The sequence below is a fragment of the Zingiber officinale genome, chromosome 2B, assembly GCF_018446385.1.
Source record: "Zingiber officinale cultivar Zhangliang chromosome 2B, Zo_v1.1, whole genome shotgun sequence".
NCBI lineage: Eukaryota > Viridiplantae > Streptophyta > Magnoliopsida > Zingiberales > Zingiberaceae > Zingiber > Zingiber officinale.
Window position 1 is genome coordinate 92,167,938 of NC_055989.1, and position 15,375 is coordinate 92,183,312.

At 38.2% G+C, this 15,375-nt stretch overlaps 3 protein-coding genes across 4 annotated transcripts; 1 reads left to right on the plus strand and 2 right to left on the minus strand.

Annotated features, from left to right (window-relative positions):
* Window positions 1-1,616: 1,616 nt before the first annotated feature.
* Window positions 1,617-2,407, plus strand: LOC122046360 (protein H2A.7). The gene is made up of 2 exons (XM_042607014.1): window positions 1,617-1,888; window positions 2,060-2,407. Exons 1-2 carry the CDS (start codon window positions 1,700-1,702, stop codon window positions 2,270-2,272), a joined length of 402 nt encoding a protein of 133 aa, XP_042462948.1. The 5' UTR covers window positions 1,617-1,699; the 3' UTR covers window positions 2,273-2,407.
* A 33-nt stretch (window positions 2,408-2,440) lies between these two features.
* LOC122046359 (formin-like protein 3) lies at window positions 2,441-7,484 on the minus strand. The gene is made up of 6 exons (XM_042607013.1): window positions 6,741-7,484; window positions 5,203-5,782; window positions 4,325-5,111; window positions 4,039-4,244; window positions 3,538-3,773; window positions 2,441-3,386 (listed from the first exon to the last, which is right to left on the minus strand). Exons 1-6 carry the CDS (start codon window positions 6,894-6,896, stop codon window positions 2,517-2,519), a joined length of 2,835 nt encoding a protein of 944 aa, XP_042462947.1. The 5' UTR covers window positions 6,897-7,484; the 3' UTR covers window positions 2,441-2,516.
* Window positions 7,485-9,205: 1,721 nt separating this feature from the next.
* LOC122046361 (calcium/calmodulin-regulated receptor-like kinase 1) lies at window positions 9,206-13,483 on the minus strand. Of its 2 annotated transcripts, none has more exons than XM_042607017.1 (7): window positions 13,327-13,483; window positions 11,830-11,983; window positions 11,623-11,749; window positions 10,790-10,875; window positions 10,614-10,685; window positions 10,246-10,449; window positions 9,206-9,560 (listed from the first exon to the last, which is right to left on the minus strand). In XM_042607017.1, the coding sequence occupies exons 1-7, from the start codon at window positions 13,413-13,415 to the stop codon at window positions 9,234-9,236; spliced, it is 1,059 nt and encodes a 352-aa protein (XP_042462951.1). In that variant the 5' UTR covers window positions 13,416-13,483; the 3' UTR covers window positions 9,206-9,233. The 2 variants fall into 2 exon arrangements, with proteins under 2 accessions (XP_042462951.1, XP_042462949.1); XM_042607015.1 differs by lacking the exon at window positions 13,327-13,483 and adding an exon at window positions 12,258-12,642.
* Between the last annotated feature and the right edge of the window lie 1,892 nt (window positions 13,484-15,375).

The following is a 15,375-nucleotide window of genomic DNA, read 5'->3' on the forward strand; positions in this document are numbered from 1 at the left end:
GCAGTGCACCTCTTAAAAGGATTAGCAACTAGTCCAAATTTGCCAATCGATGGACATAATTCATGGATTGGAAACTCATTGTTTGGACTCACCAGATAGGGAGGTTGAGAGGGAGGTTTTCAATTTGGATTGCATCTCTCAAATGTTGAATTCAAACCGAAGAGAAGCATGCTTTAATAGTGGTTCTTTAGTTGCCCTTTACCACTATAAATAGATTTTCTTTGAATTTTCAATGATCTAAAAATCGAAGCAATCTTGGCTCTTCACTCTTCTCTTGAGCAATCTCTCACTCTCTCACTCATAGTGAAGCTTTGATTGAGATGCCCCAAGGACATAGCGTAGTTGGTACTCGGATGATGGTATACCATATTTGGACGAGGAATCAATTCTTGTGGGATTCATTACCTATGAGAAAAAAAATATCTTACTTATCTAGGAGGTCGCTGCGTATCTTGATATATTTGTCTTTATTTGACACATTCCTCTCCTATCTTTGAGATCATCCCTAATCTTCATGGTGAGATTTGATTTTTTTTTTCCTCGGTGATTTAGGTGTCCAGTTATTTAAACCGACTAATCTTAAAGGTAACCAACTATCCATTAGTTCGTCCTTATAAAAAATTTTTACTGACTATCAAGGTAAATCTGTAAGTGTGAACAACTTGTTGCTCCACGATCAATGTTCCAAAATTGTCTTCCTACAAGAAGAAATTAATTCCACAATGCGTCGGAGTTAGAATTGACCTGTAAATATCTAATTAACTATGGAAGTATTTTATTTACCCATAGATATCTAATTAACTAAGAAAAAAAATGATAATTTCAATTAGTCTTATTAACTATTCCTGGGGTGATCGGTCCGGTCCCACGGAAGTTTTCCCGAGCATGGTGGCGCGGTAGGATATCCAGGTTGTCACCCAGGTACCCACGGTTTGATTCCCAGTTACGACGTATTTACAGGAATTTTTCTTCAAATGGGGAACGCAATCAAAAGATATTGGACGTCTGAGTTAACCGTCGCGTGTACTTCCTGATTTATCTTAGTGACCGATGAAAAATTTTCGTGAAACCGGATCGATCACTCCCGAAATAATCAATAATATTAATTAAAATTATCATTTTTTTTTTCTAATTAACTATGGAAGTACTTTATCGTTGTAGGCAAGATTTGATCCATTATGATCATGACGTTTGGAGGATCTCAATGATCATAATAAGATGCTTAAGATCATGACTTGGTTCTCAAGAAAAGTGTAAATTTCTTAACTTTATCAAGGGTGTTATTTAGAATATTGAAAACTATGAGACTTTACGAAGATAATGATCAATTTCCAGGTATCCGCAATAAATATTTATCGAAACCCTTCCCCTAACGAAATCCGTTAAGAACAAACCGTTACACAATACCCAAAAACACCGATACGATACATATTATTCATAACGATCCGATACGTGTCGCTAAGTTAATAATTCGTAGCCCCTTTTACAACAGTAGATAACGGACATGATTCGACGATCCGACCGTTCAAACTATTTCGATCCGACGGCGAATATCGCGATCCGTGTGCTCGTATTTCGTTGGTCGACTCCGTCCTTTCGCTAGCCTATAAAACAGAAGCGAAGGGATTTCCCCCGTCCTCGACTTCGGTTGTCCCTCGGTGAATTCGAAGCCCTAATCTCCACCGTCGTCGTCGCCGCTATGGCCGGAAGAGGGAAGGCGATCGGCTCCGCTGCGGCGAAGAAGGCCACGTCCAGGAGCAGCAAGGCCGGGCTCCAGTTCCCCGTCGGGAGAATCGCTCGATTCCTCAAGGCTGGTAAATACGCCGAGCGCGTCGGTGCGGGCGCCCCTGTTTACCTAGCCGCCGTCCTCGAGTACCTCGCCGCCGAGGTGTGTATCCTCCCTTTTCCCTTTCAAATTTCAAAATTTTCTTCTTCTCGCCTATGTTTTCTCATCCGGATCGCGAGTATTTTTGATCCGTGCTTGGTCGAAATTGTTCTTCTCTATGCACAAATTGATCTTGCGTTCTAAGTGTTTGGTAAATCCCTTCTACGCGATTAGGTCTTGGAGCTCGCTGGGAATGCCGCGAGAGATAACAAGAAAACCAGGATCGTGCCCAGGCACATCCAGCTCGCGGTGAGGAACGACGAGGAGCTCTCTAAGCTGTTGGGAGAAGTCACCATCGCGAGCGGCGGTGTGATGCCTAACATCCACAATCTCCTCCTCCCTAAAAAGGCCGGATCTTCCAAGGCGGCCGCCGGTGATGAAGACTGAAAGACTAAAATTTTCAGCTCTCGTAGCCGATTAGAACTAGCACGGCCCTGTAATTTTCATGCCTTTGTAGCTCTAGGATTGTATCATCTGGAATTGTCTAAGATCAAGGATGATACTGGGATTTTATCGATAAAAGTGATACCGTCTAATCTCTGTTCTTGCTCAACGTACCACCTCAAATGATTCCTAAAGATCCATTACAAACAGGATATTTACAATTGTAATATATTTTCTTTTACCTTTTTCAGTCATCGTCTTCGTCTGAACTGGAACTTTCGACCCTTCGATCCCTGATCACAGGAAATAATAGTTGTCGTGGATCAGGAGTAGGTGGTGATGTTCCAGGTGGACGATCCTTAATCACGTCCTTAGTCACGGGTGGCTTCGAGACTTTCTTTGCCGACTCCTTCACTTCCTTACAGATCTTGTCTACCATGCCGAGAAAATCCCGAACTGTAACGAATAACCGTAAACCTTCATCTTTTGTAGCACAACCATGAAAATAATCTGTCGTGCTCTGAACCAAAGTCCTTATCCTTCTTTCTTCTCCTAATAAGAAAGTAATAGCAACTTCTGCATGCTCTACGAAGCATTTGAGTGAAGTGTGGAAGCCGCTGTCCTCCTCCAGATTCTTCATGTCTTTGTTGAGAAATTCTTTTGTCTCTATCAGCTTGCGACCGTAGTTAGCGACTGTAGTGGTTGTGGCGTCGATGTCAATTCCTGCTGCTTTCTTGACGTTCTCGAGCTCGCCTGGTAGACCTGAAACGATCTTGAGGCCTTCGGCCTGGAGACTATCTTCGGTGTCTGCTAGAATGTCTTCGGACATATCGTCGGAGCCGAAGCTGAAATTGTTCATGAACGTAATGCTTCCGCTTTCTCTAGCCAGACGGGCAGCGCGTCTCCCTTCTGAACGAATTGTCTCTTTAACGACGAAGTGTAACAGAGTGGTTTTCCCATCAGCGCCCTTCACGTCTGCCAGCTTCAACAAGGTGTCGATCTTGAATGCCTGAGCACCGCCGCGGTAGGTGCCGTCGTTCATTCGGTTGCCGGTTTTGAGAACAGCTTCCAAGAGTTTCAGAAAGAGACGATTGCCTCTGAGTTCAGTGCAAGCTACCTGGAATAAAAGAATGTTTACTGTCATAATTAAGTCTTAAATAACAAGATGGAGATTCATCAACAAGAAGTTGAAATGGCCAGTAAACTAGTGTTACCAAACGGACTGAGGCAAAGGAACAAGGAGAAAGATTACAAGCATCAAGACTTGCCTCCATTGTCGCAAAAGCTTCTTTTACGATTGTGACATCCTCATGTAGAGAAGACATGAATAGCAAGGCATCCATCCTTTTATAAGTACAAGGAATATCAATCAAGTCTTTGAGAAATTGTTCTGCTGGTGCAAGTATGGATAAATCACCAGTATACAGTCGAAGCTTCAGCTCTTCATCAGTGGTAGGTTGCATTCTCAGCAATGCTTGAAGAAGAGCAGTAGGAAGTTCATTTCCTGTTGCAAGAAGATCGGCAAAGGGCCACGATGTTAAAAAGATCGAATAGTGTTCCAATAGAGCCTTTAATAGTTGGAATGTTTTATGCATGTATGCATAGTAAGGAAAACTAACTGAAGGACATTATACAAATAGAAAAACACAATTTATATGCATGAAATAAAGTGGGAAATTTGAATGGAAAAACATCTACTATCTTATATGGTTGTGAATGAAAGCAAAACCAGTAGAATGTTAGGTCTGTGGCAAAAGATCCAAACTTACCTTCCATGAGTGCTTCACGAACTTCCTGGCTTTTCACACTCAAAGCCTTCAATGATATTGCTAAATTCTGTGATTTCTTTCCCTCAAGAAGCTGAATAAGCTTAGGTGAAGCATCACGACCTTGTGACTCTTTCTTTTTTTCACCAAGGTTTTTACCAACTGCATTGTTGTATCCAAATAATGATTCAATCATATCTTCATCGAACCTGTAATGGAATTAAATTGTCATAGAAGACCAGCTATTATTCAGATGATTCAAAGCGCACAATCAGAATAATAGACTTACTGGAACGATCCTGATCTAATCTGAGACCAGACATTGGACTGAGAGTTTGCTTGAACTTTATCCCAAAAGAATGGCTTCAGCTTTGTTTTGGGACCATCGTCGTCACCATCAACATCACGACGATGGGGAGGACATGGTACAAGACTTGTTGGCTTCTTAGTTCTTGAATTTCCTTGACGAGGAGGAAGAGCAGCCTTTGGTGGAGGTGGTGGCATCTGGGCACCAGGTTTTTGGTTTGGTGTTGGCGGCCGTGGGGCAGGTGGAGCGGGAGGTGCAGCTTTATTAGCAGGAGGTTTAATAGGAGGAGGGGGAGGAGGAGCCACAGCAGGGGGAGGAGGAACGACAGCAGGTGGTGGAGGAACGACAGCAGGTGGTGGAGGAATAACAGCAGATGGAGTAGAAGGAACAACAGCAGGCATAGGGAGTGGGACAACAGCAGATGGAATATAAGGAACTGCAGCCGGCATAGGACGTGGGACAACATCAGATGGAGTAGAAGGAACAGCAGCAGGCATAGGAAGAGGGACAACAGCAGATGGAGCAGAAGGAGCAATAGAAGGAATAGGTGACCTTCCAGGAGGAAGAGGTAGTAATATTCTGGTTTCGGAGCCATCATTATTCCCCAAAGATGGAGTATTTGACACTACCTCAGATGATGACGTAGCCCTGTGGTCGACATTTCCAGATAAAACATGACAACTTTGGTTAAATCCACTGTTTTGCTGGCCTACAAGCTTTTCTGAATGATTACTTGAACCAACATGACCAAATGAAGCATCTGAAGATCCTGGAAATACGTGATTTAAAATTCTCAAAATTAGCAGTGCATCTCATAGTCTAGTTAATTATGTTCTTAAGAACGGGGAACAATTTCATACCAGAAGCATTACTTAAGCTTAGAAGCAATAGGGGCCTTTCATCTCTCCTGCTCATTGAGTAGCGACGTCGTCTGCAAAATTTCCAGTAACAACATAATACACATAGGAGAAGAAGAGATGTCCCGATTGATGATAGAATTACAGCATCAATAATTAATCTTGTTGTGTCCTCTTCCTCATGTGGGGGTGGAATCTTGGCACCACTTTTATGTGGTGTAGGCTTTGTTGGTGTTGATGAAGAAATTGTTGAATGTATTGCTGGGTGTTTACGAGATATCAGAGGGATCTGAACAGGTGGTGCTTCTTGTTCATCTTTAAAATTAGGGGATGCAACTGGAGTCGATCGACCACCATCTAGGGAGAAGGTTGGTGCAGCACTTGGAGACTTATTTGCTAAATGTCTTCTTTGAACATGATGCCAACTAAGTACCAATTCTAGGCACTCCATGCACATGGTATTACGTCTATAATCATCTTTAGAAAGATGCATATGAAATCCTTTCCTAACGAGACATTCAGTAATTGCACCCTTTATTTCCGGGAAGAGAGGCATCACAACTTCATGACCATACATCCTAACCTGCACAGTGTAGCAAACATAATAAAGTTCTTGAAGTCAACTATAGATTGAGATTTAATAATTAAGTAAATTTGTGGAAAGTAAATCAAGCACGTATTAAATCCTCGAAACTGCAAGTAGTCACGTATTAAATCCTCTAACTTTTTTTTTGCCTTTTGCAGTTGAGATAAATTGCTTCCCTAGTAGAAAAGAGGTGGAAAAAAGATGGTCTCATGGTCCAAGATTTGTTAAACAACCTATAAACTAAGTCATGCAATCTTTTGCATGAAGAAGTTTAAAACAAATGAAGATACAGTGAATCAGTAGGACCTTCAAATTTTAAGAACCACTAGTAATCTTTCTTTCTTTAAAGGCAACCCTCCAGAAGGTATTTGCAAACATGCTAGTCTTTGTTATCTATTATTATGTATTAGGAAGTAGGCCCTAATTACAATCAACAACGACTTAACCTTATAAACAGTATTAAGTATCCTTATATAGTCAATAGTCTCAATTAGAAATAACAATGTTTGATAACCACAGATTGAAAGGAAAATCATGTTGATTTTTTTCTCCATTTATTATCAATAGAATGCTATGCAAATGTCAAATGTATCATTTTCCACTCCTACCAAATAGCATTCATACATTAAAAACCTAAATTCTTCATGAATGAATTTACTTGGCAGGCATTAAAGCAAACATCATATCGAATTCATATACTAATAATATTTTGATATCTTCAAATGAGCACCCTTTTAAGAAAGAATCCACATTTTTAAGATTGACAATATGTTGCAGAACAAATACTTTCCATGAAGCCGAATCAAATAGTTCATTTATCCTGAAACTGGAGCAAAGAAATTAAACGAGTCTACTCACATATGTTTGCGGTTGTAGGACAAACTTGCAAAGAAAACTCAATGGAAGGACAAACTTGCAAAGAAAACTCAATGGAAGAATGTAAAGGATCCCATACCGTGCACTCATCCATCCGAGAAGAATCTATCAGCTTAGAATTTCCCAATGCGAGTGACAAGTTCCCCGCCCCTGTCCTCCCACCAGATCCGCGCATCGGCAAAGTAAGGACCAAACTCAGACAAACGATAAAAATCACAAAGTTCTTCACATCCATCGTCCTGCGGATCAATCTTGCGCCGCCCACAGTCCTCCGATTTCATGGCATCTGCAGCTCGACCTCCGCATCAAATCAGCTCCCAACACCAAAACCACCATCCAATGAGGGCGAGGACAGACGATCTCATCCACCTCCGGGATGCAAATCGGCGTCATTCAAGCGAGCTCTCGCAGCGCCAAAAATCCCAGAAAACATCGAGAGAAGGAAAAAAAAATTACAACAACAAAAGAAGCGCAGATTCGTTCCGCCTTCCTCTTACTGCCGATGCGACCTGGTTGGCATGCCGGCAGCGGGAAGCAGGAGATGGAGAATCCGACGGACCTAGGGTTTGGTGCTCCGGGGTCGACGGGGAGGCGGAGCCGCGGAGGAGGAAGAGGAGGCGAAAATCTGGGAACTTTTTGAAATTAATGTTTGAATTTCTAGCTGCCGGCGTTTGAACGGGCGCACCGAGGACGTGCGGAGGGGATGGAATCATTGAGCGGGGATTCACTGCAACGTCTGGCGGACGCTTCCCTTGCAAGGCGTCTATCTGACCTGCACACCGGACATCACGGAGATAGATTATCCAGCTGTCGCACGGGGATTGGGCATGTAAGTCACTTTGCACTTTGACCGACCTGAGGCAGATTGGGTTGTGGCTTTAACGAGCTTGCTTAATTAAAGAAAATGTTAAATTTGGAACAAAAATTATCTAAAAGAATTATTGTGAGAATGATGCTATTAAATAATATGTTTTTAAAAAAAATAATTTCTTGAATTCTTTATTTTTTTTTAAAATGTTGTAATCATTTCTATAAAAGAGCTTGTTTTTTTTTTAAAAAATAAAAAAATATTACTGATGGGTTGGAACGTCCAGTGCCATGTGGCAGGGATCAGGACTGATCAACATGAATCCTAATTAGCTAGATTCAAGACAGAGCTCAAGCTCCAGCTCACAGTTAGCTCAAATCAAGCTAAACTAAACCAAACCAATTCTTCCGAGTTCAACTTCAGTCAAATCAATATCAATCCAGCTTAAGACAAATCAACTAGGTAAGATGTCCAAGTTCAAGGCTCTAGGTCCGCATTAGGCCAGCTTGGGAGGATGAATAATTCTGAAAATATGTAGAGTAATTCTCTTACTTTTGAACTAGGTAAAAACATCAGAGTAATTAGGTATAAATAATTAACATTTAAAAGAGTAACAACTTAAAAATAATAAGAAGGTTACAATTTACTTAGTTATAATTTAGATGGTTGTTAATCTAAAGTAGTTGAAAGTACTAAAAAATCTTTTACGTTGAAAGTAGGAAAGTTTCTTACATACTTTGATAGCTCAAGAAAAGAGATGGAATTGAATACCAGAGTTGTTAATTAATTTTTAACTCCAGGAGACTTTTTATATCCTCTTGAAAGAATTATCGTTGGTTTTCGTCGGTTGGAGGTGCTTCCAAGAGGATAGTGTTTATCCTCTACATGATAGAGTTTTATCCTCTCCTAACGGTAGCTTAACAACTACTGGTGGCGCCTCTAAGGGAGGTGCGAGGGTGCCTCCAAGCTGCTGTAGGGCACCTTCTTTAGACATGCACGAGTGTATCTTCGTGTTCCTTCGAGGCGCCTCAAGTCAGGAAAGCAACAGTTTCTCTGTTCATGCTCGTGACACCTCCAACTCCTTTGGAGGCACTTTTACATTGGAGCCGTAGATCTAAGTCAACTTCAGAGTTGACTTTCTTCGCGGGATGATATTCGGAATTGAGCTCACTGCCTCACTTGAACTTAACTCTGGTCTTTTCCTTGAGCTGGCTTCCTCCTGGCTTCTCGTCCCTCGGATGCGCCGCGCGCTTCCTTCTCATCCACCGGTGTACTCTTCCACAATGCCTCGTCTCAGTTCTTTCAATTGTTAGTGTCAGTATTCGCTAGTGTCCTTGTATCGCTTTGCCTTACTAGAGTCGACACGACGATCTCTCTGCCCGACTAGAACCAACCTGACCACTCTACCTGATGGAAGCTAACCCGACCGAAACCAAATCCAATCAAAGCCAGTCTGATAGAAGTCGATTCGACAAAAGCCCTCAGAAGAATCATCCAGATGCACATCCGACCTCCTACCTCCTACCTCCTAAAAAAGCTTGGTTGCGGATATATTTAAGTCTCGGACCGTGTCAGTTACAAAACAATCACTAAAAAGATGATTCAACTGAAAACTTCAAATCCCTCAATTTTGATGACCACTTTTTTCTAACAATAATAAAAAATCACCATATATTTAGTCTAACACACCTAATTTACAAAAGTATGAATCCAATAAATTGGTTAACAAATAAAGAAAAGGGAATGAAGCAAATAGGTTTTAAATCAAACATCTGATACACTAAAGATCGACTCTGCTCTATTGTGTTCAGATACACTCTGATGTTCTGATGGCTCTATGTCCAGAGATTCTTCCTCTTTGGTGAGGGGCAAGGATCTCCTTGCATGGTGCTGCATTCTGTGCCTTGTTCTCAAGATCCGAGATAGTGCTTGGACTGCATCTCTCATCGACGGTCGTTTTCTGGAGAGTCGATTGATGCATTTATATGCAAGAGCTGCTACATCATTGACTTCTGCTATATCGAACGCACCGACTAATCGAGGATCTGCAATTTCCTCCCATCCGTCTTTTCCATCAGCATTCATTGCAGCCTAATCCACAGCCAAAGAGGAGGAGGATCACATGAAATGATAACATAAATTCATCAAGGATTATCAGTTTAATTTGCTAATTTTATGAATTATAGAGCTGAGGATGTTAAAGTGGGCATGCGGGCATACAAGGATGAATATGATAAGAAATGAAGATATTAGAGAGAAAATCGAGGTTGCACCTATTAAAGAAAAACTTCAATAGACAAGTTTAAGATGGTACAAACATTTATATAGACGACCAATAGATACTCAAGTTAGGCGATGTTAAACTATGACGAATGTGCACATCAAACGAGGAAGAATAAGCCTAAAGAAGACTTGGTTAGTAACAACAAAATAAGATAAACTTTATTTAAATATAAATGATGATTTAGTAGGGAATAAAGTTCAATGACATAAACAATCCATGTAAATGACCTCATCTAGTGGGATAAAATTTGTTGTTAAATATAGCCTATTTGTACTTTTTTTGGGCAAACTATGTACTACTTGGTTTCTTCTGTATCATTAGGCATTCGTTGGGATGACAAAATTTGCAATGACTATTTAATTTCCTAATCAATATGCTGGTTACTATTTCTCATGGTAGAAGTAGAATTAACTAAACTTATTCAAATGAAGGATGCGAAAGTTTAGCCTCTTAAATTGAGTAACATGTGTAAACAAGGATAGAGACCCTCACAAGTTCAACATATTCCATTAAGCCCTGTTGTGGATTCCGCGCTGCAATCAACTCGAAAAGCAGAACCCCAAAGCTATAAACATCACTCTTCTTTGTGAATGATCTTGATGATACATACTCCGGATCAAGATACCCAAGAGTTCCTCTGATATTAGATGCCTGACGGCTAACCATTTCTTCTCGTGATAGCCCAAAGTCTGCAACCTGGTCGTCAAAGAGTTCTTTCAGTTTGCATGTACATTTGACAAACTCTGTAGTAATCAAAGACAATAGGTGGATGGATGCTCCAACAGAATCAACAAGTTTCTAAACTTTAAACCTGAAAAAAAACATTAGCATGAGACTTGACTTATTTGACTCTGACATACCCTAGCTCTCATGGAGTTGTCTAACAAAATGTTTGCAGACTTGATGTCGCGGTGAGTTACAGGTGGAACTGCCTGCAAGAATTAAGAACCAAATATGCTTTTTCACTTTTTTATACAAAAATATAATAAAAATTTTGAAAGAAAAAAGACAAACAAAATAGAACGTGTTTTCTTACACCATCATGAAGATACTCTAAACCTCTTGCAACATCTAGAGCTATATTAATCCTCAAATCCCAGCTCAATACTTGATACTTTTCACCTGCACCCAATACAGAAGTTAGAAGCAACTTCCTGCCAGCAAAAAGCGTAGAAACAGTTTGATGATGAAGATTGTTAAGGATCTAAAGCGCACTAGAATTCTTAATATGCTTCTTGAGGCGGCATTGGTGGAAAAAGTGTACCAGGTTGAGAGAACTTCGTTGCGAGAGTAATATAATTCATCAAAGTTTAGATAATCATCAAGGACTATATCTCATAATTGTCAGATTATTTCAAAGCAATTCTGCCTATATTTCATATGAGGCATTCAGTTAAACAAGATATATAAATATTCTGATGCAATTCAATCCAACCATATAGCAAGCATAGAATTAATTTGACAATTATTTCTCTTTCCATATCCCTAAACAACAAAATGTCGTGCATGAAGATGAGACTTTGAAATGGAAAACTATTTTCTTGTTAGCAACTAAATGAGGCTTTGCAATCATATTGCTCATATTTTATACTTAAAACCTCAATGTCTTTAAATGATGAAAGGAAAACCATGGTACACTAGAAGTACAGAGAACTTAAGTAATATACAACATCTAAAGCACCATGTACTATCGTATTGATATAAATATATAGGCTCTGAGGTGAATGTAAATTCTCATTTTGAAACTTTCATTGATTATAGGGAACTGAGTAACAGAAGCATAAAAGATACGATGTCGTGAATCTCATCATTCTACCAAAGAAAATAATATATAAATGTAACAAGTATCTGAGCAGTGATCAGACATACTGTACAGATGAGAAGCTAGGCTGCCATTAGTCATGTAAACATATATCAACATATGCTGGCCCTTTTCAGAACAATATCCAACCAAATTGACAAGATTTCGGTGATGCAATCTCCCAAGAAGTAGTACCTGAAAAGGATGAAACAGTGAGCTCCTCTTCCATCCCAATCTAAAGCAAAGATAATTAGTTGCTAAATGATGGATTTTACCTCAGTTTGAAATTCCTTCTCGCCTTGCTTGGAGTTCGTAGCAAGCACTTTAACTGCAAGTGTCTCACTAGTGGGCATCTGAGCTTTATAAACAGGACCAAATGCTCCCTGACCAATCAATGTTTTAAAGTTACTAGTAGCCTTTTGCAATTCCCTGGGAAAAGAATAAAAAGCTATTTTACATTACCAAAGAAAATACAACATCGATCTAAGGCATATTGTAAACACATATATTACAAAACAAAAAATGGAAGTAAAAAATAGTTGCATTAAAGAATTACATGCAGAAACAAATAAATGTTTCTGTCAAGATATTTCAAGAGCCTGCTTTAGTAATGAAATCAACAGCTACAAGGCAACCCTAAACAAACAATTAAATATGCATATTCATCAGTATTTTGAAGTCATTTAGGTGGATTTGTTCATACTTGTATGAAAATTTGGGCACTCCAGAAACTGACACCAGATTCTTCCTTTTGGTTCCTTCGGGCCACAAGGCAGGAGCACCTTCTTCAAGGTCAGTGTGGTCAGGTGACTCTTGATCCATGGTAGAGTCTGATTGTGTTAAAACAACATCGACTCCATTGGTGCGGGCGGGAACAGTTGATGCCCTCCTCAAGCTGGCTATCCTTATCTGTGTTTGCTTCTTCCGGAGTCTAATACAAAGAAGAGCACCAATAGCCAGGAGCACCCCAATCACCACTCCTACTGTCACCCCTAAAATCAGCCCCCATGATGGAACATCATTCATCTCCTCAACACACCTCTGATTCTAGCAGCAGATTGTAATCCAATCCATAATATCTCCTGCAACTGCAAGACAACCCCTGACTTTTCATCAATCTGTACCATTCCCACTAAGCTAAAGATGGAGATTAAAGGTAGAGAATTCTAAACTGAACGTTGATTCATCAAAGTCAACATCAGTTGGCAAGAAAGAAAAGGCAGTAGTAGATTACTGTGGCACGGATGTCTGTGGACGTTCAAAGAAAAACAATATTGGCAACTGAAAAAGTTCAAAGTCAAACCCCCAATTAAAAAAACTTGGAACCAGACAAAAATAATTTTTTTTTTGCAATTTCCGTTCAATGTAATAATTAAAGGAGAAGACAGCGATGTCTCATTTCATACCTATAATTATGAATGAAACTATGTCCTTCGCCATTACCATACATAAGGACCCAAACAGAAAGCAACAAGTCATGGAAGGGAAAAAGGAGCTTTGTTCAGCATACCAGACACTATTAAAACCTAAAATAGAAAGTAGAAGTTTTCCTCTAAAAATAAAACGAACCAGCCATACGATCTTCCAAAAAAGGTTACGAGAATGTAGCAGCCAAAAAAGATTAGCTTCTTTTTGTTTCAAAAGATTACTAAACCAAGGATCGAGCTTCAAGCAAACCCCGATTCCTTAGATGGACTAGGGCAAAAGCAACCTCGAAGAAAGGGTAAACAATCGATTCATAAAGGCACATCCGTCGGGAGCAACGATCTAACCTGTTTGTGCGAAACGAATTCGCCGTGATGAAGGATCGAGCAGAGCAATCGGTGAGCGATGCCACGGATCTCATCGAAGATATTCGCATTTCATAGAGAAAGGCAACGAAGCCACGAGCTGCGATGACTAAACCGTTATTTTTTTTTTGTAGGAACAGAAAATAAAAATTTTCTCATCTATTTGGCACAAAATAACCGTTCTATTCCTTGATAGCAATAGGAAGCAAGGATCCCTCGTCCATTTGTCCTTTGGATGAATCTAATAATTAGCACGTGAGATATTATCATCATAAAATTTGAGATTTAAATCTCGATAAAATTGAGATTTATCTTCTTCGTATTGACCTTGAGACGGATTGACGAAATACTTGGAGTGAATGTATTCATCTTTTACCATTAAGGATCCTTCATCCATCCAGCGCAAAACATTAGTTAGCCCCCTTATTTCTCAGTTAGAAATCTTAACCTTTAAGGAAAATAAAGATTAAAGTTAAATTCATTTTCATGCTCTCAATATCATCATTATCATTTTAATATCGATACTGAATTATAAGATATTTGAATTTTTTTTATAGTTTATTTATTTTTTATTGATATTTGATGTTCTGGATGCTTATTGTTCTTTAATATTTAGGAATATTTTTTAAAAAATTTGGATAATTTTTTTAATGATCATTTTAAATAGTTTAGATAAAAGTTAATATTTATTTATTATTTTATTATATTTATGTTAAATTTTAAAGGTTCATCAAATTGAAAAAAAATAATTAATCTTATTTACACACAAAAATTAAATAATTTAATAATTTTATTAATTAAAATGTTAAATATAAAAAATTATTAATGTTTTACATCTCACAAGTTAGAAAATTAATTTTTTATATAAAAATTTATCTATCTTTTAGAAATTAATATTTATTTTTAAAAAAAGTATATATTAAAGCCCTAAATATCTTTTCGGCATTGGACCTCTAAAATGATTGGAAGGACCTTACTAAATCAAACGTTCATGAATAATCTTAATGTTTGATTTGATAATAATTTATTTATATTCATTCAATATATATAAGATTAATTAAATAAATAAATTAGAACAACTTATTAAATTAAACAAATAAATTTAAATACATATGTGTTTAACTTATTAATGTTTGTGAATAATATTTATAAATAACATTCATAAATAATATTTTTATCAACATGTTAAATAAATAAATAATTTTTTTAAAAAAAATAAATAAATAAATTTAATTAATAAGCTTAATAACCAACTAAATAAGTAAATTTTTTAAACAATTAAATAAATTTAAATTAAGAATTTAATAATATTTAAATAAACTAAGTTTAAGATGATCATAAATGAATTAAATCAAGATTAAATAATTATTTTAAAATTTTGATTCATTTTAATTTAATTTAAGCATACTCGATTACCTTAACATTCTAAATTTTAGTTCGATTTAGTTTGTTTATAGCCTTGCTCCACGGAGCAGATTCATGGGAAGCAGGTTGCAAGAGAGCGCCGTTTCACCCGTGGAAGAAAGAAACGCTTGCGTGGCGTTGCACAGAGAGGACACGTGCAGATTTTGTGTTTGGATCCTGTTCTGCACCAACAGGGAGAAGTGGTGGATCCGCACGACGCCGCAGGAATGCGGCGGTCAAGTTTCTGGTTATTGTCGGATTTGCCACTGGGATTTGTTTTTTTTTTCTGGTGTATTTCTTTGATAATATAAATGTTGAAAATTTAGCCTATTTATATTGGAAATAGAGGGTCTTTCTTTTCAATTCTCATCTATAGAATAAATTTAAAAAATATTTTTTTATATATAATATTCATCTTTAATGAAGTTCAACGTCTAATCCTCTTACTAAGTTACAAGTAGTTTTGGACTTGCCCCCCAAAAGGATGCAACAATAAGACATTTGAGGGCATGATTCAGTTACTCGTGTCTTATACAATTAGAAGGATGAAAGAAGCAGGAATTAATGATTATTATTTGCAAATTACAAAATTTATTTCATAAAATAATAATTCAGTATTAATTGTTT

What these genes read in the sequence shown, in the direction of transcription:
- LOC122046361 (XM_042607015.1), bottom strand. Translation starts at nt 12,580, where the DNA reads ATGAATGATGTTCCATCATGGGGGCTGATTTTAGGGGTGACAGTAGGA. An exon ending in AGAAGGAATTTCAAACTGAG is followed by an intron (nt 11,750 to 11,829) that starts GTAAAATCCATC and finishes CATCCTTTTCAG; the next exon opens with GTACTACTTCTTGGGAGATT. An exon ending in ACAACTCCATGAGAGCTAGG is followed by an intron (nt 10,450 to 10,613) that starts GTATGTCAGAGT and finishes TTTGACGACCAG; the next exon opens with GTTGCAGACTTTGGGCTATC.
- LOC122046360 (XM_042607014.1), top strand. Translation starts at nt 1,700, where the DNA reads ATGGCCGGAAGAGGGAAGGCGATCGGCTCCGCTGCGGCGAAGAAGGCC. An exon ending in TCGAGTACCTCGCCGCCGAG is followed by an intron (nt 1,889 to 2,059) that starts GTGTGTATCCTC and finishes CTACGCGATTAG; the next exon opens with GTCTTGGAGCTCGCTGGGAA.
- LOC122046359 (XM_042607013.1), bottom strand. Translation starts at nt 6,896, where the DNA reads ATGGATGTGAAGAACTTTGTGATTTTTATCGTTTGTCTGAGTTTGGTC. An exon ending in CTCGGATGGATGAGTGCACG is followed by an intron (nt 5,783 to 6,740) that starts GTATGGGATCCT and finishes TACACTGTGCAG; the next exon opens with GTTAGGATGTATGGTCATGA. An exon ending in AAGCTTAAGTAATGCTTCTG is followed by an intron (nt 5,112 to 5,202) that starts GTATGAAATTGT and finishes ACGTATTTCCAG; the next exon opens with GATCTTCAGATGCTTCATTT.